At 35.0% G+C, this 22,923-nt stretch overlaps 1 protein-coding gene and 1 pseudogene across 1 annotated transcript; one reads left to right on the top strand and one right to left on the bottom strand.

Annotated features, from left to right (window-relative positions):
* Positions 1 to 2,127: 2,127 nt before the first annotated feature.
* LOC116140148 lies at positions 2,128 to 11,806 on the bottom strand (annotated as a pseudogene).
* A 3,215-nt stretch (positions 11,807 to 15,021) lies between these two features.
* Positions 15,022 to 22,119, top strand: LOC116139997 (auxilin-related protein 2). Its single transcript, XM_031425634.1, has 8 exons — positions 15,022 to 15,821; positions 17,141 to 18,833; positions 18,917 to 19,049; positions 19,120 to 19,220; positions 19,342 to 19,407; positions 20,192 to 20,281; positions 21,126 to 21,302; positions 21,615 to 22,119. Exons 1-8 carry the CDS (start codon positions 15,163 to 15,165, stop codon positions 21,651 to 21,653), a joined length of 2,958 nt encoding a protein of 985 aa, XP_031281494.1. The 5' UTR covers positions 15,022 to 15,162; the 3' UTR covers positions 21,654 to 22,119.
* Positions 22,120 to 22,923: the final 804 nt, after the last annotated feature.

The following is a 22,923-nucleotide window of genomic DNA, read 5'->3' as shown; positions in this document are numbered from 1 at the left end:
ACCATTAAAAAAAAATTCATCCAAACTAAATCAAACATAATATAAAAATGAAAAAAATAAAATTTTAATTTTAATAATGCATAACATGTTTTTCGAATATAAACGAACGAACAATCAAATGATTGTTCGCGAACGGATGGATCAATCGAACGTATAATGTTCGCGAACATAATTGAACGAATAACCCTTGTTCGAACTTGATCGAACATATTATCGAACGAATATCGAACTATTCGCGAACATTTATCGAACGAACAACGAGTTGTTCGCGAACAGTTCGGTTTGTTTGCAGCCCTGCGTGGCACTCACATGATGTGCCACGTCACTTTGTACAAACTCTTTTTGTACAAAGAGTTTGTACAAATAGCTTTATCCATAAATGACTTGTCAATCAAAGGAGAATGTTATATCAGTTTATATGCATTAGTTTGTATTCGAGTTTGTACAGGTAACCCCACTCTAAAGATTTTACATGTTTTACTATTAATCAAAATAATTCTTTTTCTGCAAATTTTTTTTAATAAAGGATAAAATAATATTTAAAAAGATTAATAATTGAGATGTGATAAGATAATGGATGGGGGCTTAAGAAAGTGATATATAATTATGAGAGAGTTAATTCAAATTCCAAATCATGATTTATGTATTTTAATTATAAGACAGTTGACCTAGATGAATAAAGCAACAAAAGAAAAGATGCCTCAATCATAGGTAAGAATAAATTCATTCACTCGAGCTTTTATAGTGGGCCATTCATGTTCAACTTTAACTTTCTCTCCCATTTTCATGTTGCTAGAAGAACAAAATGAATTCGAGTGTTCAAAATTATAATCATAAATTAAAGGAAACTATATATAGGATTAAAAGGATGTAGTTTTTATCCTTTATTAATTAATAGGTAATACTATAAGGTACAAAGTTTATATATTATTCAATTAAGAGACATCTAATGATTATTTGATGTTAACTTTAACATAAAATAACAAAAACATTTAGATTCCCTTGATTTTTTTTTTTTTTTAAAGTTATTTAGTTCTTAAATTTAAATTCGAAAATGTTAAAAAAACTAAAACAAGACCAAAAATATTTTTTTTTAAGGAAATAAAAAATAACAAAATTAAAAAAATTAAAGGAAAATAATAAGGTTTTTTATTTTTTTAATATTTGTTGTTTATATTTTTATTTTGATTATTTATTTTTATAAAATAAAAAAAGAATAATTTAAATCTCTTTTATTTTTTTTATTGTTTATTTGTAAATTAATTAATCATTTTGAATTTAATTATTTATTTTGTAAAAAATAATTCATTTCAACTACGTTTTTACATTTCATTCAATAATTAATTTACTATATGTAAGAGATCTCCAATGTGTTTTTTTTTATTTTAAAGAGCACGTTTTTTTATAATAAAGCATCTTCTTAATTTTTAAATATAAGAACAAATTTTTATTCAAATCTAATAGACTTTTTAAATTTAGGAGAGAATATGTTTTTTCAAGAAGAAACTTAATAGGAAAAATAATATAAATAAAATGTATAAGAACTTGTAATTTTATATTTAATTAAGAAATAAGTGAAATTTGACTTCTAGATGTGGAGAGTCAAACTCACTCTTTAATTTATATTTAAAGAATAAGAGTTATTAGACTCTTGTTTTTATGGATAAATTTTATATAAAAGTTTAGTCATATAAAGAGTCTTTGGAGATGCTCTAACTGTATATTGTCTTTATTGAAGATTTGTAATTCTTCCTTCAACTCAAAAGTCTAAAAAGTTTGTAATCTAATTGATGATAATATTCCCAACTATATAAAACAAATTTTAAAATCTGGTCATCGAAATAAAACTAAAATGTTGTACCTAATTTGAAGACTTTAATATGGAGTGTTCAATTAAATTGAAATATCAATTGAATATATATTATATATATAGTTAGCGTATAAATTAGGTATAGTATTGCTTGTTGTTGAAATAAAGCAGAAAATATAAGTAGATTTTGTGTGTGGTAGGCAGCTTAATTATATGGAAGAGAAATTAAAGAATGCATAGATTTATTTAATGAAGCAGCTGCAAATATTTAATTATTAATTAATTATCTAAATTTACATGATGAAAAAAGATTTAACCTAATTTCTCTTCCACAACCTAATCTCTAAAACAACAGCAATCAGAAATAAGATGTGATAATGACCCCATACCCAGCATTCCATGACTTCCCTTTTTCACCTAAATGTATCCCATAGAATATTTTTTGCTATTGCAAATATTATCATAATCCTCCCCACGTTGTGATGGTACCATTCCAGTATTTTCTCACCTAGAAGTCTTGTCCGGTCGAGCCAAATGCCATTATCTGAAGGCAGCCGAGAACCAGTATGATGATTCCAAGAGTTGTGGGAAGAGACATCGGCATCAAGCTTATTATTTAAGATGATTCCACAAATTACACCGGCTAATCCAAGCTAAATCCGAGTGATTGAATCAAAGTATGGGCATAGACCAAAGTGGATCCCATTGCTTGGATAGCGAGCAACTATTGCTCCAATTTCATTAGAATTCCCCACCCAACATGTTTAATATTCCAGGCCCTTTCTCAGCTTTGCATGCGGGGTTTCAGATTTGGTTTGACCTGTTTTCACACGCAAATATATCCAACAATTTCTAATCGTTAATTAATTATTTTAAAGAAATTAAAATAATTAATTACATACATAAAATTAAGAAAAAATCACTTTAAATTGATTTGGTGGTAGCTAAGGACTACTTGAGACAATATAAAAATAAATAACTTAAACAATAAGATAAACTAGACAAAAGAAAGTTATAATTTATTGAATTTTGTTAAGATGAATACTATTAAATGATAATTGACTTGCATCATTATTAACTTATACCAGATTAATTAGTGCAAGTCACGTGTAATATACTAATATAACGCATCATCTATATTCTAACCCCTAAATAATAGAAATTAAATTAAAAAAAAAAAAGTTGCCAAAATAAAATAAAAATAATTAAACCCTCATATTGTATAATAATACCAAGATGAATATGTATGTGGTTTGGTCGTGGTCGCACATCGTCATCACGCATTGAGTAAAACTTAAATTAAAATTTCATTAAGAAAATGCCAATTCAAACTTAGATGATTCTTACCTGTAACGTAATTCAAGGCGTAGACGCCTGTCAGTGTGCTCTACCAGGGCAAAGTTAGTGAAATCGGAACACAGACGGTTGGCCGACGGCGTATATCACCCGTGACAGCGGCTGCTCTGTGTTGAGCTGAAAAATTAAATACAGACGTTTTGATTGAGGTTGAGAATTATCATTGATGAATTGACTTGTAGATTTCCTTGGTCATGTACACATTGGTCTGATCTTTGTCCACTCAGTTGATACTGTTTATACGTCCCTGTTCCAGTGTTTAACATCCACCCCACGATTGCCCTCGAGCCCACCATCTGACCGTTGGGTGAAAATCCCATGGCTTATAATTTGAATCAGGGACTGAGAGAACGAAGCCCATAAATTTGGAGATGTCTGCGCATACTGTACAAGAAACCAAATACAATAAATATCGTCAGCCGTGCAGTATAATTAAGAAATGATCCATGAAAACTTAGCGACATAAAAAGTATAATTAAGAATGAAAGGCTTACTCTTGAATGAAGTTTTGGGAAGACCAGACTGGAGCGCAATTGAGAGTGGTTGTGTCAAAGCGGACCGATCGTTGAGGTTGACGTTGGAGGAGCATGAATCTTGAGTTTGTGAGGTCACGACGATGAAGAAGAAGAAGAAGAAGAAGAGATAAAAGAGAAACAATTAGAGGCTTCATGATGACGAATCTCTGAAGCAAACTAATTTTTTGAATTTTCTCTCTCAGTATTAGTTGAATGATCGAAGTGTGTAGTTGAAGACTTTTTAAGGGAAAGTATAGTGGGGGTGGTGGTAATTATATACAATCAAATGGAATATTTATACTACCCTTAAAAAGTTCTGAATTTCATGCAGATGACAATTGTTTCACTTTTTATCATTGGACTCTCTAAATTTGAAAAATGTATCACCGATACCCCTTTACCTTATCAAATGGACTCTTAAAGTAAAAAATTTTATCATCCAAAATTTCAGTTAGGGTTAGTCAAAATAAAATTAATTGATATTATATTTTTATCCATTAATATTTATGTTAGGGTAGGCCAAAATCTGAAATTGTACATATTAATTTTTTTTTTTTTTTTTAATTTGAGGTGGGCTATGAGCACTGCATCCGCCCTTGTTTATCACCGATAACTTTTACCCTAACCTTCACCGATACCTTACCCTAACCTTGTTACATGTCATTAAGTTTACAAAACATTTTTCTCATAAGACCAAAGTTATTATTTCTGTCAACACTTTCTTATAAGACCAAGTTATCATTTCACCCAATTATTAAAAACAGTAGCCAATAGAGATAGAACAAACAAGGGTATTTATTACATTTTTCAAACTTTGAAGTTTTATTTGATAAAAGTGTGTAAGTAGTTATCTAAATGATAAATTTGAAAATCACATCTATGATATTTTTCCATAATCAAAGAGAGAAAATGTTGACGTAATATTTTAGAAGAAATTGTGGAAAAACAGGGTTCCTTGGCAATAACGATTTTTGATTAAACTAATTGGCATTTAAATATTAGTAAGTTCCAAGCTAGCCCGGCCATGGATATAAATATAAAGAAAAAAGGTTAAATATTTGGAGACGAGTGAAGCCACATGGTGATAATCAGCAGGTCCAATGGAATGGTAAATTCGGTCGGCAATATAGGAATTAACACCTTGAACATGAATCCTTTCTGAATTCAAGCCAATTTAATCATCCAATATTCAAAAATTGACCTTAAGTTTGATGTGTGCTAATTGTGACAAAAATTTGATCAAAACCAAGTGGAATATATGCATCTTAAAATTCAAATTATATGTTACAATCAAAGGGCCGGACTTAAAATAAGTATGGTGTATATTGTTAATTATATTAATTATACATGCATATTGAGTTGCTTGATATTGGACTTTAGGGAAGTCATTTTTAGCCACATCTAATAAGCTTAGGAGCTATTTTCAATATTAAATGGGGTATAAAGAATTTTTTTTTTTTTAAATAAAATAGTATGTTTATTAACCGAGGGATTATGATAAATTAGATGAGGTCTAAAAATCGATTCCTTATAAATAATAACAGTGTAAGTTAGGGTGCAAGCCAAACAAAATAGATATCTTACTTTAACTTACAATCTTAGAAAAATTAAAGCTTATGGCAGGCCTTTACACCTTCAAACTATACTGGGGTAAACTTCCTTTTCCATTTGTTCTATATCATATAAATAAGATTAATTAGACTATCCAATTGCACTAGATCGTTAACTATGAATACGATCTAAGTAAATTGACAGTAAAAAACAAAAATTGACTTATTCTTATTTATTGATAATTGATATTAAATTTGAGTGAACGACATTTTTTCACCCAAATAATGGTCTAATGACATTTTTCCACCCCGACTTTTAATATACCCTTTACTATCCAAACATTATTTATTTAATAATTTATGTTAAAAACAATGATATTTATTGTGAACACGAAAATACCCCCACCAAAGATCAACCATGATTGTCAACCACTGTAAATCAAAGCTTCGCGTGCCTCAACCCAAATTTTGTTCGATTCTAGCATTGGAAATCAACCTCGTCACCACCATTCACTCATCGGCATCCCCCACTAAAACTCCTCTCACCCCTACCACAACAACTCCTCAATTGCTGGAAGTTAGGGACAATTGTGGAGTTCGCAATTTTTTTTCCAATCGCGCACGTCCCCTTCTCAGTTTGTTTAGCCAGAATCTGACATTGTTGGCTTTTCTTAACCCCTCCACCAGCTTCCCCATCCTCCATAGACCAAAACCCCAACGTTCCCAAGCCTCTCCTCCCACCATTTGTTGGCCACCATCTGTTAGGGTTTCATTGTTCTAAGCCAAATTTCAATGGCTAACGGCGGCCAAAATCCAATCCAACACCACCATTCGAACCACCAACTCCATAATACAAAACCCCCTAAACTCCATCACTGTTAGCCCATCGATCACCGGTCAAACTTGCCACCACCATCGTGACTGGGTTTTTATTTTCCAGTGAATTTGGCTTCAATTTGATGTTTCTTTGAGGCTGTTTGGGCTTATTGAATTTTTGAGGATTGATTATATTGGTTTTTTGGTTGTTTCCATTGTTGAGGATGGCCATTTTGCACTCTTCATTGGCATACACCAACTGCTCGACAAATTGCCCCACTCAGTGTGCCCCAATTTGCAGTTGCTTTGTGCGCACGCTTCTGCACGCCTACAAAGGCTTTTCCTCCTGCCAATAATTGTTTTTTTTCGCATTGCCTATGCTCACCAACGAGAAATTAGGTGTCGGAGTAGAGGGCTAGCGATTGGTGGTCAAAGGGGTGTGGATGAGGGGTTTAATTAATTGACCACCCTGCCCTTACTTAAACAAACTTTTGACCATCATGCCCCTCTTTACTACGAAATTTACTAACAAAATTGTGTTTTGGGTAGTAAAGCAATATTTTAAAAGTCCATGGGTAAGAAGTGTCTATTAGGCCATTATTTGTGTAAACCTGCTATACTACCCTTCTCTCTCCGTTGCTTAAGTTTTGAATTTTCTTTCCTTAAATCACATTTCCCGATTATCTCTATTCTTTCTCTGTTTTTCTCTCAATTTTCTAGTTTTTCCCTACGCAGATAATGACATGGTATTATGCATATTCAGGATGCAAATGTACAGATAAATATGCATTTTCTTTTCTATTTTTCTTATTCTATTTTCTTTTTCGTTTTCTTTATTTATTTATTTTTTTCTAGTCTTTCTTCTGTCTATTCTTTCTTTTCTTTCTTTCTTTCTATTATTTCTTTCTTTTTATTTCTTTCTTTTCTTGTCGATCGGACTCGGTTGAGGCATGGATTTGGAGCCTTGGCCCTGTGAGTGAATTCTCTATCTGGTTACATGTAATGCCCACACGGAGGTATGTAATTTTTTGTTTTATACCCCTTAGTTGATTTTTTGTTAGAATTATTTTAAGAGATATGAAGAAATTGCCTAAACTTGCATTAAGGGTAAAATAGTCTTTTCACTCAAATTAGTTGAAATTGTGGGGTGAAAAGAGATAGAATTTCATAGAGAATACATAAAAATGAGGGCATATGGTAATTGACTAAGGGACAAAGATGGAATTTCTAAGAAAGAGTAAGGGCAAAATGGGAAAGTGTGGTTATAAAATAAAATGTTAAGGGTTTGAAACCCTTATTTCTCTCATTCCACCGCCACTCTCCTTCTCCTTTTTCTCTCAATTTTTCACTCAATTCTCCAAGGATTTCGAGGGCTGAGTGGATTTATAGGGTTTTAATCCTAGGCAACAAGGTAAGAATTCTTGCTCTTTCTATGATTTATTTATGTAAAAGTTAAGTTCTTATGAAGTTTATGCTTAGGGTTAAGAGAAGGTTTGAATCCAACAGAGTAGAGAGCTTAGTAGAGATTACTCAATATAGGTAATAAATTCCACTAAAAATCCACTTAAATTAACGTTTAAGAAATCAAGTGAGTAGATATTTCTTTAAGCATGCATATGTTAGATTATTGAGAAATTGAGTGAGATTGATGATTATTTATGCTGTTGTTGGATTATTTTAGTATGAGAAGTGTATGATGATGGTTGAAATTGGAAGAATTGGGAAAAAACTTTGGGAGTGTTTTTGCCGTGTAGGTATGGTGATGATACAAGAGAGTTTTTCTCTCAATTTGGATGGTTTAAGAAACAATAGAATGTAATTAAATTAGGGTTTGTATATGCACATTATTGATTGTTGATGAAATGCCTAAGAAGTATGAGTATGGTAGAAACTTTAATTTGATGCAACATTGCATATTTGCATTCATGAGTGCATTTAAGTAACAATTTTAAGCATGAGCCATCCATATGCATATATTTGTATATGTGATAATTTAAGAAAGAATGAAGATTTTTAGAATAAACACTTTAAGAGGAAAGAGAAAGAAAGAAAAGCATTAAAGATAAAAGAAATAAAAAAATGGTTAAGAAGAGAAAGAATAGATTGGTGTGATGGGGAACCGTGAGTGTTAAGAAGAAATTCCCACATATACGCCACCTTAATTGAGTGGCATAAGAAGAGAAGAATTGTACGACCCGTAGAGTGTATGTGGATGAGGGTTGTACAAGAAGAATTCCCTACACGCACCCACATTAATTGAGTGGCCTAAGAAGAAAGAAGATTTTGTATGGTCTGCAAGAGTGCATGTGATGAGGACTGTACTCACTCACACCACCAGGTTCCAATCCATGCATCAACCAGTCCGATCGGCAAGAATAGAAAAGAAAGAAAAGAATAAGAAAGAATGAGAAGGCTTGAACAAGCAAAGAAAAGAAAACAAGAAGAAAAAGGAAGCTTGGGCAAGCAAGACAAGAAAGAAGGAAGATAGAAAGAAAAGAAAGAAAAGAAAATAGAAAGAAATGAAGAAAAAGAAATGCATTTTTATGCATTATTGCATATGCTTTCATTCATGCATATTACCATGAATTTCATCATGGTTAGAAAGAATAGAAAGAATAAAAAGAAAAGGAGAGAATTACGTAGGAAAGAACCAAGAAGGAGAAGAGTTAAGGGATTTACTTACTGAGCATTTTTATGCTCACCCCGTTGTTTTACCATGTTTTTGCAGGAAATAGTTGAGCAGCGTCGCAAGGGAGTCCCAGCGGAGAGAATTGGCATTACTATCCACCGTTACTAGGTTTTTGTACTTGTTGTTTTAGTATATGTAAAGAATTATATTTTATAGTAAACAAAAATTTGGGCCCAACTATTTTCATATGTTAATTATGTATGTTTTCATTGTATATATTATAAAGTATACTAGTAGAAAGAAGTCATTACTTTTTTGGTATTAGAGCAAAGATTTTGGGATTTGACAATGTGCCATTCACCGCCGCGACGTTCCGTAGCCGACCGTTGTAAGTTAAATTTTCTTTCCTTACTTAAAGTGTTGCATGAGTTGATTAAATGTGGTTGTTTTGTATATGAGACGTAGAACCCGAGCAAGTAGTAAGAAAGTAGTGAGTACGGGGGAACCTTCTAACCCACCAGAACCTACTCCCTCTACCCTTGATGAAGCTAGAATTCGGGGGATTATACAGCAAGTCTTAAGAGAAAGACAGGGGAGAGTTGAACCAAAAAGAATTGAAACCCGTTCAAATACTGCCTACTAGAGAAGAAAGAGAAAGGCAGGTACCCCCGACAGTACAGACTCGGATTGAACCGATTTATGGGCTTCCAAGTCAACATCAGCCATCAGAATTTAAAGGTACAACGGACCCTTTAGTGGCAGAAGAATGGTTTAGGTCCGTTGAGCGTATGACAACACTGTTTCCTATGATGGATAGGGAGAAGATCCGGTATGCCAGTTTCTTATTTCGAGGTGATGCCCGAATTTGGTGGGAATTGATAGAAGACACTCATGATGTTTTGGTGATGACCGGGGGCGAGTTTAGAAGATTATTTGATGCTGAGTACAGAATAGTGGATCGGGTACATGAGAAGATACAAGAGTTTATTAATTTGAAGCAAAAGTCGAGTACAGTGAAAGAGTATTCTGTGAGGTTTAATTCTCTTGCCAGGTTTGCACCCGGAATAGTAAGTACCCCAAAATTGATAAGAGATAAGTTTGTCCATAGGTTGAAGCTAGAGATAGCTCGGGATGTAATGATAGGAGCTGAGCCCCCTCAAACCTATAGTGAAGCTTTAGAGAGGGCTTTACGGGTAGAGATTTTTGTAAACAAGCTCACCCCAGCGAGACCAAGTGAACCATCTCCTGCCCCCAGAGAGAAAGATTTGAGAGTGCAAGAAACAGAGAAGTGAAGAATAAGAAGAAGTTTCAGCCGAAGAAGAACAAGAAAGATTGGCAGAATAAACGGCCGAGAACAGTGGAGTTTTTCCATGTTTTTGCAGGAAATAGGTGAGTAGCGGTCGGAAGGGAGTCGTCAAGCGGAGAGAATTGGCATTACTGTCCACCGTTACTAAGTTTTTGTACTTGTTGTTTTAGTATATGTAAAGAATTATATTTTATAAGTAAAAAAAAATTTGGGCCCAACTATTTTCATATGTTAATTATGTATGTTTTCATTGTATATGTTATAAAGTATACTAGTAGAAAGAAGTCATTCCAGTACAGTCATCATCCACACGCACTTCTAACGGACTGTATAATTATTCTTTCTGAATTTTGAGGCCACTCACTAAAGGCGGCGTGCATGTGGGGCTATGTCACTCACGGGCTCCCCATCGCAACAACCTTCTCTTCTTTTTATCTTTTTACTCTTCTTTAAATAAAAATTCAGATTTAAATATATTTAATATTCTCATTTCTTTCTATTTTCTCTTTGACACATTTTAGTGCGTTTTCATGCTCTTATGAATATGTATGCATGTAGATGGTTTCAAGCTTATAATTCTTTCTAAATTCACATATTTAAATGCAATTTTGCCTTATGGAATGCAAACATATCATTCTCTACCATCTACAAACTCATTCCAAAGTAACACATAATTATACTCATACATGCACTTCTCTTTGGCATTTCATCAAACAATTCATGTGCACAAATCAACATTAATTTGGTTACACTTCTTTCTCTATTCTAGGCTACCAAAAATTTGGAATAACATCCTCCATTATTAACGCCAAATCTGCCCAAAAAACACACTCCAAAACTTCCACTTCAATTCTTCCAAATTTCAACCAAACATTCCTCAAGTATCAAATATACCAACACAACTTCTCATGGATAGGGTTTCACTCTTCAATCCTTGATATAACATAAAATTATATTTAATTTCCCATTTTGCCCTTGTACTTTCTTTAAAATTCCATCTATGTCCCTTAGTCAATTACCATAATGCCCTCATTTTTATTGCATTCTCCATGAAATTCTATCTCTTTTCACTCCCCACAATTTCAACTATTTTGATTGAAAAGACCATTTTACCCTTAATGCAAGTTTAAGGCATTTTCTCAAAATAACTTTAACAAAAATCAACTAAAGATATAAGAGCATAAATTAAATTACATACCTCCATGTGGGCGTTACAAGTGTCAACAAATTAAGTCATAGTATCCCAACCGATTATCTAAATATCTAAATAAACCTCATATATTACCAAATTCACACTTGTTATTGGTATTTTGACAATTTATCTCATATTTTATCAAACATTTATTTAACAATCATATATAAATAAAAAATAATTCTCCCATTGAAGATCTTTTTATAAAATTATATTATTTTAAATAATATATAATAAATTATAGTGTATATTAAATCAAAATAAATTATGTCAAATCAAAACTCATAGATCTAATTCATGCACCAAGTCACATATAAAGATTGATTTGACATTTTAATATTGTTAGTTTGATTTATGTTTACAGTCAATCCTGTACTTCAATGGTGAAGACTTAAGTATTAAAATAAGAGTAAACGACATGTTCCCATGCAGGGTTTACCGAAATGGAAAGTTTTCATCGCTGGTTTCATTTATTCTGGATTCCCACTTTTAAAGTAACGTTGTTTTATTTATTTTAACCGTTACAGGTTAAAATAGTCATTTACTCCACCTCCACCTCCACCCCTACCACCATCGCCTCTTCCTCCAACACCACCACCACCACCACCACAAACAACTACCCTTCTACCCATCTTCACGCAAGCTACTTGTGTAGCAGGAAAGGATGGGTGTTGGGTTGGCTGGGCTGGTTGCGACAAATGGTCGAACATGTGGTGGGTAAGGTTGTGTACGAGCCGAGCCAAGCCGAACATGACGGTGTTCAAGCTCAACTCATGAAAAATGTTTAGAGCTCGAGCTTGGTGAGCTTTGGAAACTAGGCTCGAGCTCGGCTCGTAAAGCTTACTTCTTCCTCTTTCTCTTCAACATATTACAATTCTTCTTGCTCAATACTCTCTGTAATCAAAATCAAAATCCCTTGTGCTTGTGCCATCAAAATTACAATACACCCATCTACCAAAATACCCAACAAAATTACATCTATAATTATAAATAATATGGACTCAAATCCACCATAAAACTAATTCAACAAAACAAACCCATTTATGAAATTGCTACTTTCAATCACTCCAACATCATAAAATTTGAATAGATGTCGATTCTTCACTATTGTGAGTGAAATATTTTGTAGAAGAAAAGGCAGCTTGGACAAGGGAGGAGTGAGATAGGATTTGCGATGCCATAGAGCCTAGGTAGAAGAGCTAATGGGAAGAAGAAAGAAAGAGAAAAGAAAAGGGGAAGAAGGAAGAAGAAAAGAGAAGAGAAAGGAGAAGAGAAGCATCAGTTGTTAGTTGTTGAAGGGATTTTGGAATTGAAACAATTTATATATAAAATGATAAATAACATATAACCCCCTCATACTTGAAACACTTGCACCTCATACTTGAAAAACTTGCACTTATACCCTTTCAAGCCCATGAAGGCTCATGAGCCTATCAAGCCGAGCACTAGGTGGCTCGGGCTCGGCTCAAAAGGGCACTTGAGCTGTTCGAGCTTTTCTCTAGTCAAGCTCGAGCTGTTTGCGAATGGTTCGGCTCGGCTATACCCCTAGTGGTGGGGACGATAGGGTAACAAGGTTGGAGTGGTGGGGAGGTTTCCGACGACTAGAAATCAATGCAACAACAACACAATTGCAAACAACACTTCAAAAACAACAAACCCCACTAATCAAACATCATAACCCAATGAAAAGTGGATGAGAGGGCTACAAAACCGCGATTGTCTTGTGGCGGAAAGTGTAAGTCGCAGGCAATAAACGACGAACTGGGATGGTCAAAGGAGGGATGGGTTTTGAAGAAGAGAGGAAGGGGAGTATAAGGATGTAGACAAGGTTGATTTTCGATGTGAGAATCGGTTAGGATCTAGCCAAGAAAATACGAAAGTAGCGACGACAAGTACAGGTCGCAGGCAGCAAACGACAAGTGGGGAGGGTCAAAGGAGGGATGAGTTTTGAAGAGGTGAGGAAGGGGAGTCGAACGATGTAGACAAGGTTGATTTTCGGTGTGAGAATCGGCTGGCAAAATGCAAAAGTTGCGGCGACAATTGTAGGTCGTGGGCAACAAACGCCGGGGGGGGGGGGGGGGGGGGGGGGGGGGGGGGGGGGGGGGGGGGGGGGGGGGTCAATGAGGGATGGGTTTTGAAGAAGAGAGGAAAGAGAGTCGAACGGTACAGACAAGGTTGATTTTCGGTGTGAGAATCGACCGAGATCTGGCTTGAGAGGATGCAACAACACTTGGGGACGGAAACCAGGAAGATGAAGGTTGTTACTTTAAGGGCAGTTTGGTAATTGCTTCCTTTACACCTGTGTTAGAACCCAACAATGGCTAATAGTGTTACTTTTAAGGGTGGAAATCTGGAATGAATGAAACTAGGGGTACCAACTTATCATTTCGCTGAACCTTGGGTGGGAACAAGTGGTTTACTCTTAAAATAACTATAAAGTTCAAGACCTACCATAGATTTTTATTAAATTATAATTTCTTGAACTTTGGAAGAAAGAGAACATAAGGAGAAAATTATATAAAAATATGAATATAGAATAAGTCATAAACAAAATTTTGATATAATTTGCATAGATAACCTATACACTAAAACCTAATTTATTCCCATTAGTGATTAATTATATTCACCATTTTATTGTTTTCTCTTGTATATATTTCTCCTCTTATATATAATATGAGGAATAACTTTCCGTCCATGAGGTTTTGAATAAATACACTATTTCTCAATAATTTTGAAAATCAATACTTTCATCTCTTTATTTAACACCGTCCAACAAAATTGTTTATTGACATTATCAATTATTAAAAAAAAAAAATTATTAGACTGAGTAATATTTGTTGAATATAAAAGTTGATTTTTATATTTTAAATTTGATTACTATTTAATTTTATAAATTTAAATTATAAAAGTATTGATATTCAATAAGGAAACCTGGATAAAAAGGAAAATGAAGAAAGAAAGACCAAAAAACCCTTCCATATTTTCAAGATAGGTGAACTGTCTATTTTTTAAAACTATTGAGGCAAATTAGGCCAAATGTCAGACGTAAAAAATATAATCCCTCCTAATAAATTAATAATAAATAGATTATACCATTATCACTAACCGCCCCTATAATTTTATTAAGGAACGGATATATACTAACTCTCACAAATTATACAAACATCCTTTAATTTAACTTTGTCTAACTTCAATTTACCAACTAAGTTAAATATATATATTTTTTTCTAATCCTAAATATAAAACCATAAGCCAAAAAAAAATCTAAAATTAACATAATTAAAATATGAAGCAAAAAAATTATTAAAAAATATAAATTTATTAGACAAAGTTAGCTTAAGGGGTTGATGATTTTATTTTTGAAACTCATGGTGTTGCTTGAATAAATCTGCTAGAGCTAGCAAATATCCGTTGATTAATGAAATTATAGGGGTGTTAGTGTAATATTTCAAAATTCTATGCATTGTAATGTAATATCAAAGTGTTAGGGGCCTAATAAAATAAGTGAAAGTTATGAATCCATTAACTTTACGAAATTGTTAGCTGCTTCGCCAAAAAGAAACACCAAAGGTCTGAAATCAAAACCAATCAATCATTTGAAAAAAAAACTGAAAACAAAAACAAAAAATAGTCTCCGACTGACCGCTCAACAGAGAGCCCCATAGAGAGGAAATTAGGAAATAGGAAGACGAAGAACAAAGAACAGAAACAAAAAATCACGACCAAACCGACTCGTAATTTAAATTTTCTGTTTCCAAAAACTTTTCCTCTCTATACCTTATTATTATTATTTAAAAGCCTATATTATTCAATAATTGACTGTTTACCCTCCATTCTATTTACTTTTTTTTCTTTTCTATTTCTCTTTCTTTGTCTTACTATTATTTTGATTCTTCCTTCTCTTCCTCCTCTCGCCTTTGTTTCAGATCTAACAGTTTCAGAACTTTTACTTCATCTCCGCCGTAGATCTTCATAGTACTCCAAATCAATGGACGATTTTCCGGGTCTTTTGGCCAGAGATTTCGGGTTCAAACCGCAGGGAAAAGCCGCCCCCATGGCACCTTCTCGAGCTAACAATTTCTCAACCGCCAATTCAAGTTTCGGACTCGGATCTAATAATCCACCCGATTTTACTAAATCCTCATCGTTAAAATCGAATCATGTATTCGATGATCACGATCGCGATGGATTGCTATTCAATGATGTCTTCGGTGGGCCACCGAAGTACTCCTCCACTTCGTCGGTGGATTCTCGTGTAGGCAATACGTCGTCGTTTGACTACGACTCGATTTTTAAAGACCAGAGCGCGAAATCGAATAATTCGAAGGCGAATTCGATGCCGTCGTTTGATAAGCCGGTGTACGATGATGATATTTTCGAAGGTTTGCCTGGATTGAAGAGCTCGTCGGCTTCGGCGTCGGCGCCGTCGCCGCCATCGAGCGCGAAGTTAGATGATGTGTTCGCGTCGATATCCGGTTCGCCGCCGAAACAACAACGGAGCGCGAGAGAGAGTTCGCCATTTGATGATCTTTTGGGGAATTTAGGTAAAAAGGAGAACGAATCGAGAGTCAAGAAGGAGAAAGATGCTTCTGTGTTTGATGATTTGTTGCCAGGTTTTGGTCGTAGTAGCTCTCCTACTAGTAACAGGTACTTTTTATGTTTTACATTTTGATTAGAGTGTAACTGTATCAGCATTTTGAGTTAATTACTTCAGATAATTAAATTCTTGTGTGGTGCTGTACTAAAATTTGTTTATATTCAAGTGGCATTCGCGAATTGTGGGCTAATATTAGGTCATGTGATAATTTCTTAGAAACAGTAAAAAACGATAAAATCTAATAATGTTAACATTGTGGAGATAAATGTGAATCTATGTTTTGGGTGTTCTATTGTTGATATGCAAATCTACCAAAGGTGTAGGAAGTGAAAGTGCTGCATAATTATGTTGTTTTTAAACTAGTCATTGTGTTTGGGAGCTCTTCAGCAAGTTAGGGCGAACTAGGTTTGGGAATACTCGGGGTGAAATGTTTGACTCTGATATCTTATTTTGAAGCGTCAACTTTTGTAGAATGGGATTCATTTAAACCTTAGTTGGAGAATAGATAAGGATGTTATACAATTTTCTAGATTTTGCAGTTCAGAAAATTAGCCTTGGGTTTTGACAGATTGATGTTGTCGTCTTAGTTATGATTCAGTGTTCGAATATGGAAGAAAGTTCCATTAAGTCACCGGTTTCACATATAATCAAATTTTTGGTGTTTGGTATATCTACCAAGAATATAATAGAGGTTTGCTTGTGTTCTTCCTTGTATATTGGTATGCTGTAGCTCCTAGAATTTAATATTCTGAAGTGACTGCTCCAATTTCTGGTTTGTACTTTTCTGTGTGACAAGGCACGCGGTAAGAAGTATGCAACATTTTTCTTTCAGTAAAATAGCACATGAACTTTGAACACTCTAGTTTAGCTGCCTTTCTTTCATCATCCTTTTGCCTCTGCCTCCTTTTTTTTTTTTTTTAATCTGATTATGTTTCAGAGACTATACTTCTTGAGGTAACTTCAATTCTTTGGGTGAGAAAACATTGGAATTCTTCTTACTAATTTAAAATTAATTTGTAAGTTTTGAAAAGATATAATGAGTATGTAGAAATATTGTTGAAGTTTCCTGTTAATGATAAAGCTTTATATGCCTGCAGTTTTAATTTTACAATATCTAAACATTATTTATACTGCTTGGGGTAAAAAATTATTTATGCTACCAAAGCAATTTTGCATAATATTGAAATTATTTTTAGCATTACTGCTGCCTTAAGTATATATATGATGTGTTAGTGAAATTAAAAAAAAAAAAAAAAAAATCTTAGAATTCAATTCTTGATGCTGATTTGAAGAATTTGCAATTCTTCAAATTCCTATTAAAATATTACTGGTTGATATATATGTATACATCCGTATCCCCTTTGCACAGGTCAACTTCAGAGTCCAGTCGGTCACAGAAACCACCTTCTAGTTCAACAAAGACAGCGTCTAGTGTGATGGAGGACCCTTTTGTAGTCTTAGGATCAAATTCAACCCCTGTGGCTTCATCAGAGGTATTTACTGATCCACTTGAAGAAATTGGTCAGTTCAGTAGGTCAGGAAGTGCAGGAGTGAATGGTTCATCTGTAGGTGGGGGAACATTTGATGATTTAGATCCTCTTAACAGTCTTGGGAAATCTGTGCCTCCTGTTTCAACTGAGGTCAATAAGAGAGGGAAGGATAGGAGCCCTTTAAGACCTGAAGGCGTGAGTGGTACACAAACTCATCGCAGTAAAGAATCAATTGACAGATCTTCTTTGGAAAATTCTGAGACTTTCTCACAGAGCAGGACACCTGTTGACAATTTTCAGGGATCTCATGATCCCATCTTTGACATGCCAAGTGTTTCAACAGATTCTCGTAAATCTGTTGGCCGAGCTACTTCTCCCCCTTCATACATGAGTACCAGTCCTACTGAGATAAATTCACAGGTCAACTCAACTCCAAGATCTGAAGAGATATTTGAATCATCTGATGACATATGGCTTACTGTGTCAGAGATTCCTCTTTTTACTCAACCCACAAGTGCTCCTCCACCTTCAAGGCCCCCACCTCCAAGACCGACACGACTTTCAAAGTCAGAGTCTTCCACTAATGCAAGAAAGAAGGTTAATGAATTTTCTACTATGTCAAGTTCCCCTCAGTATTCTAGTAGCCCTAGGTCAAGTCGTGCTGCAGCAAGCAGCTCAGTGGCATCACAAATAGATGAACTTGAAGGTTTTGCCATGGGTAGGACCTGGAACAATGCTAATGAATATGGAGAAGTCCCTCCTGCTGAAGATGTGGAAGGTTCTATTGCTGCTGCTTCTGCTGCTGCCATGAAGGAAGCTATGGACAGAGCTGAAGCTAAATTCCGCCATGCCAAGGAAGTGAGAGAAAGGGAGTCTTTAAGGGCTGCAAGAAGTAAAGAATCTGTTCAACTAGATAAAGATGAGAGTGCTACATCAGATACTCAGGAAAGATTAGATCGTGAGAGGCAACAGAGAGAAAAGGAAGAGGAAGAGAGAGAACAGAGGAGACTTGAGAGAGAGAGGGAAAGGGAGGAGAGGGAGAGAGAACAGAGGAGACTTGAAAAAGAGAGGGAGCGAGCTAGGGAGATTGAGAAGGAAAGAGAAAAGGCCAGACAAGCTGTGGAAAGGGCTACTAGAGAGGCAAGAGAAAGGGCAGCTGCCGGAGCTCGCCTAAAAGCTGAAAGGGCTGCTGTTGATAAAGCAAATGCTGCAGCTCGGGAACGTGCAGAAAGGGCCGCTGTTCAAAGGGCACAAGCTGAGGCTCGTGAAAGGGCTGCAGCAGAAGCAAGAGAAAGGGCAGAAAGGGCTGCTGCAGAAGCAAGGGAGAGGGAAGCACGAGAAAGAGCATCTGTTGGTAGAGCTGAAGCCGAAGTACGGCTTAGAGCTGAACGAGCTGCTGTAGAAAGAGCTGCTGCAGAGGCCCGAGAAAGAGCTGCTGCAGAGGCCCGCGAAAGGGCTGCTGCTGCAGCAAGGGCAAACCAGAACCAACAAAAGAATGAAAATGATCTTGAATCCTTTTTTAGCATGGGTTCTCGACCAAGCAGTGCACCTAGGCCAAGGGCCAACTCTTCAGTGAGAACCTGAGCTTTAAATGTCGTGTCCAGGTTTGGATTTATTGTTATGAGCCAACCTGATATTTTGAATTTTTATTGCAGGATCCTCTTTTTGACGTTCCGAGCAAGGGAGGGCCTGAAGTAGGGAGGAGGACCTCCGTTGGAACCTCATCTAATATGAAGAAAGCTTCTTCAGCTACAAATATTGTTGATGATCTTACTTCAATTTTTGGAGGTAGTACTGCAAAATATATCTCTTTCTCTCTCATTTATTGTTGATTGACTGTTCTACTTTCTTCCAAAAGCTGCTGCATCATCAGCTGGAGATTTCCAAGAGGTGGAAGGGGAGACCGAAGAAAGACGAAGAGCCAGGTTGGAACGTCACCAAAGGACTCAAGAGCGTGCGGTATGTATTCTGAATGCTGTACTTCTGTGTAAAAACTCATTAATTGCAACTTATTTTATATGGTCATTTCCAGCTTCTTGTAGTTAAGCATTAGAACTTAAAGTTGAATGTGTATGCTCAGGCAAAAGCTCTGGCTGAGAAGAATCAACGTGATCTCCAAGCTCAGAGAGACCAAGCTGAGAGACATGTAAGTGGGTGCAAGGAAGTTCTTTTTTATTGTCGTGGTGTTTGTTATTCTTCCCCTATCCCCTTGAAAACTGGGTTGGGTTAGTTAAGAGAGACGGTTACATGAAGGCATCAAGTTATGTGGAGTTCTTTGTAATTTGAGTTCGTTATGTGGATAACATTTTGTGAACATATACATTCTATTATTATTTTAGATATTTTTCTGGTAGCTCCGAATATGATTTGCCATCTTTGGTTTGCAGGCTCTAATTTAGGAATGATTGAGGTAGGAAAGTGTTGAATTAGTGATAATGTAAATACTTTTAAATGCTTGTTTTTGCATGGGATTGATTTGCCTGGTGAAGTCTGTCTGAATATCCTTGTCTCTGTTGGTTTTAGTTCTCACTTCTTCCAAAGTGTAACCAATCTTAAAAATAGTTTAGGTTTTGTAAGTTGGTTCTCATAAACTAGTCTCAGATTTACCAAAATTGACTAAGTAAGATATTTATTGGTGGAGTGAGAGAAGAGCATCAATTTTGAAAAATATTTTAAAAGTTAAATCATTTTCTAAATATATGTGTATCTCAAGCATGATTTCATGAAACTAGCTTCTAGTTTTCTTATCACAAAAGCTAAAGTGCTGAGTATTTAGTGCTGGTTATGTATCTTCTTAAGGGAGTACAAATGAAAATATAAAGGGTACATATATAATTCTATGTGTGTTTTGGCTTGGCTGAAGTGTCTCCTGGTTGAGGTTTTTTCATATTGTTTTTCACCTGCCTAATACTGATCTATATTGATTTCAGAGGATTGCTGAAACACTAGATGCTGAAATCAAGCGCTGGGCTGCTGGGAAAGAAGGAAATTTACGTGCCTTGCTAGCAACAATGCAATACGTAAGTTATTTTATATCGTGTATTTTCTTTTGAATGTTTACCATATACTTTTGAAACTGATTGTATTATATTCCTTAAAAAAAAGGTAATATTATATGGACAGATACGCAGCTTCTTGTTGCTATAGCACCCCATAGATTTTCAATAGTTGTGTTTAGTACTTAAAGAGTTCAGAGCTTTGCGTTGTTACCAAGATATCAGGGATTGAGACTCCATTAGGACCACCTACTTGGAATTTTTAACAGAAAAAGGATTTTGACATTTGTCAACTATCTGATTCTGCGGACAATTTTTTATCGATAAACTTTTTATTTTAAAAAGTTACACTAAAGCATTGGTAGGATAACTGCATAAAACAATTTATACTATGTGTGATGATTATGTTTCTGGACCTCAAACTTGTGATAGACATGCAATTATCTGATGAGAGATTGGAGAAGTTTGAACTCCCTTAAGACCCATTTTAGCTCCTAAACTAGCAAAGTTATCATAAGTTTTAATTGGTCAACTCTTATATATTTGGGAATGGAAAAGCGATTATCTTGTTATCAACCGATAATTTCTCCTCATTGCTAGTAGCATAAATGTCCATCATTTTTATTAACTATTTAACCATGCAAGAAAACCTTCACACTCACCTTCGCCTTTCTCACACAAAAACATAATAAGCATGCGTGTATGCATGCAACAGTACACAATTTTAGGTGTTGGTAATGCATTTTTTATTTTCCAATAGATTTACATTTTTCTCTTTCATTAGTGGATGAACTTTGTTTAATTTCTTCTTGTGATCTTGCTACTGTTATCACTAATCAGTCTCCTTAATCTCTTGTATAACAATCAGGTGCTTTGGCCTGAATGTGGTTGGCAACCTGTTTCTTTGACTGATTTGATTACTGGTGCCGCTGTCAAGAAACATTATAGAAAAGCAACTTTATGCATCCATCCCGACAAGGTGCAGCAAAAAGGAGCCAATCTTCAACAGAAATATATTGCTGAGAAGGTGTTTGACTTGCTGAAGGTATAAATTCCTAATTAAAATTTCACATATCATGCCTTCAAGATCTCAATCACTCTACACATTTTGTTTTGTTTTCTGAGTTCAATTATATTTTGTGCACCTGATTTAGATGTCGTTTGTGTTAAGTTATCTCCCTTTCTGGGAGTACAATAATAAGTCAATCTGATGTCCATATGACTAGTGAAAAGTATGAAGTGTTTTCATTTAGTTTGTGTTGAATTTCCCTTTTAGAGTCTTGGTATTGTATGTGAACTATGAGCTTTGATATGCATCCTTTTCTTGTTCTTACATTTCCTCCGTTATATTAAACAGGAGGCATGGAACAAGTTTAATTCAGAGGAGCTCTTTTGATCGCTGTGATGGTTATTTTTCTTGGAACTTGTTGATTTGACTATTACACTATTTCTGGAAGTGGAATTATATGATGTGGCAGATGATTCTCCTTTATGCTGGTATCGTCCACTCCAAATGATGCGGCTGATGAAGGGGACTCGGGAGTTCATTCACCAGATGTTGATGCCTAGGTCCAAGTAGTCTCTTTATTAAGGTTGCTGCAAATGCTGCCCTGGAATTTGCCTGAGAAAGTTGCATCTCTTGTTGGTGTTGGGTAAAAAAAAACTTGGTGCAGTGTCGAGTTCAGTTATCCCATTTGCTTGAGATGAAGTATGTAATTTTTTTGTGTTAATTCTTTATATTATTTTTTTTGTGGTGGGGGGTTTTCCTTGGCAATAGAGTTTGATATATTGAGTGAATACCAATTATGTTCATTATTATCAAACTGACTGTATGAATCGATGTATGATTGTGGAGCTGAGAAGATCATTCTCGACAGAAGTACTGATAATATATATATATATAATTTTTTGTTTCCATTTCATGTTTTGCATACAATATTACAATCTTTGAGTTTGTTGTTTAAAGTTATAAATAATTATTCTTTCCCATTCTATTCTTGGGATGAAAACCATTCCACTATCTAATTGAAATTTGTTTAGCCGAGGATGTTGGGTCTTTTAAGATCATACTCTGCCATTTTTGTGACTGTAAATGGAATGCACCATTATCAGGCATTCTGAAGTCTGAACATAATGATATTCTGTTGTTTAAATAATAACATTCCAAAACAGGAGGGCAAAAATCATCAAGAGAGCCAAACATTGTCTCCCTTCAGTATATAGCTGGCAGATTGTCATTTAGAAGATGTCTTCAATAAGATGACCTATGGTATCTTTGGTTTCACGCACTCCATTGATTATTCATTATTATTATTATTATTATTATTATTTAATATATAATAATAAATCTTTTAAATAAAAAATTTGACTATCAAAAACATCTAAAACTGGCCCGCCAAAATAGTTACTGACACTGTTGCTAATGGTGCATCTAATGACACAATCAACACTATTGGGTAGATCTTTATTCTTTAGGCAATTATTCAATGGGTCAAAGGGGTGTAAGTCAGCCAAGCTGCTCTCGGATTCAGTTCGAGCGGCTCGCATGCTAAGTCAAACCGAGCTCGAGCTCCCTGATACTCGGTTCGACTAGCTTGCCAGCTTAATCTCGAAAAGGGATACATGCTAATTTTGCAACTATCAGGGATTATGGTAGTTTACCAATT

The sequence above is a fragment of the Pistacia vera genome, unplaced genomic scaffold (genome assembly GCF_008641045.1).
Source record: "Pistacia vera cultivar Batoury unplaced genomic scaffold, PisVer_v2 Contig1106, whole genome shotgun sequence".
Taxonomy (NCBI): Eukaryota; Viridiplantae; Streptophyta; class Magnoliopsida; order Sapindales; family Anacardiaceae; genus Pistacia; species Pistacia vera.
This window is presented reverse-complemented; position numbering and strand designations above follow the sequence as displayed.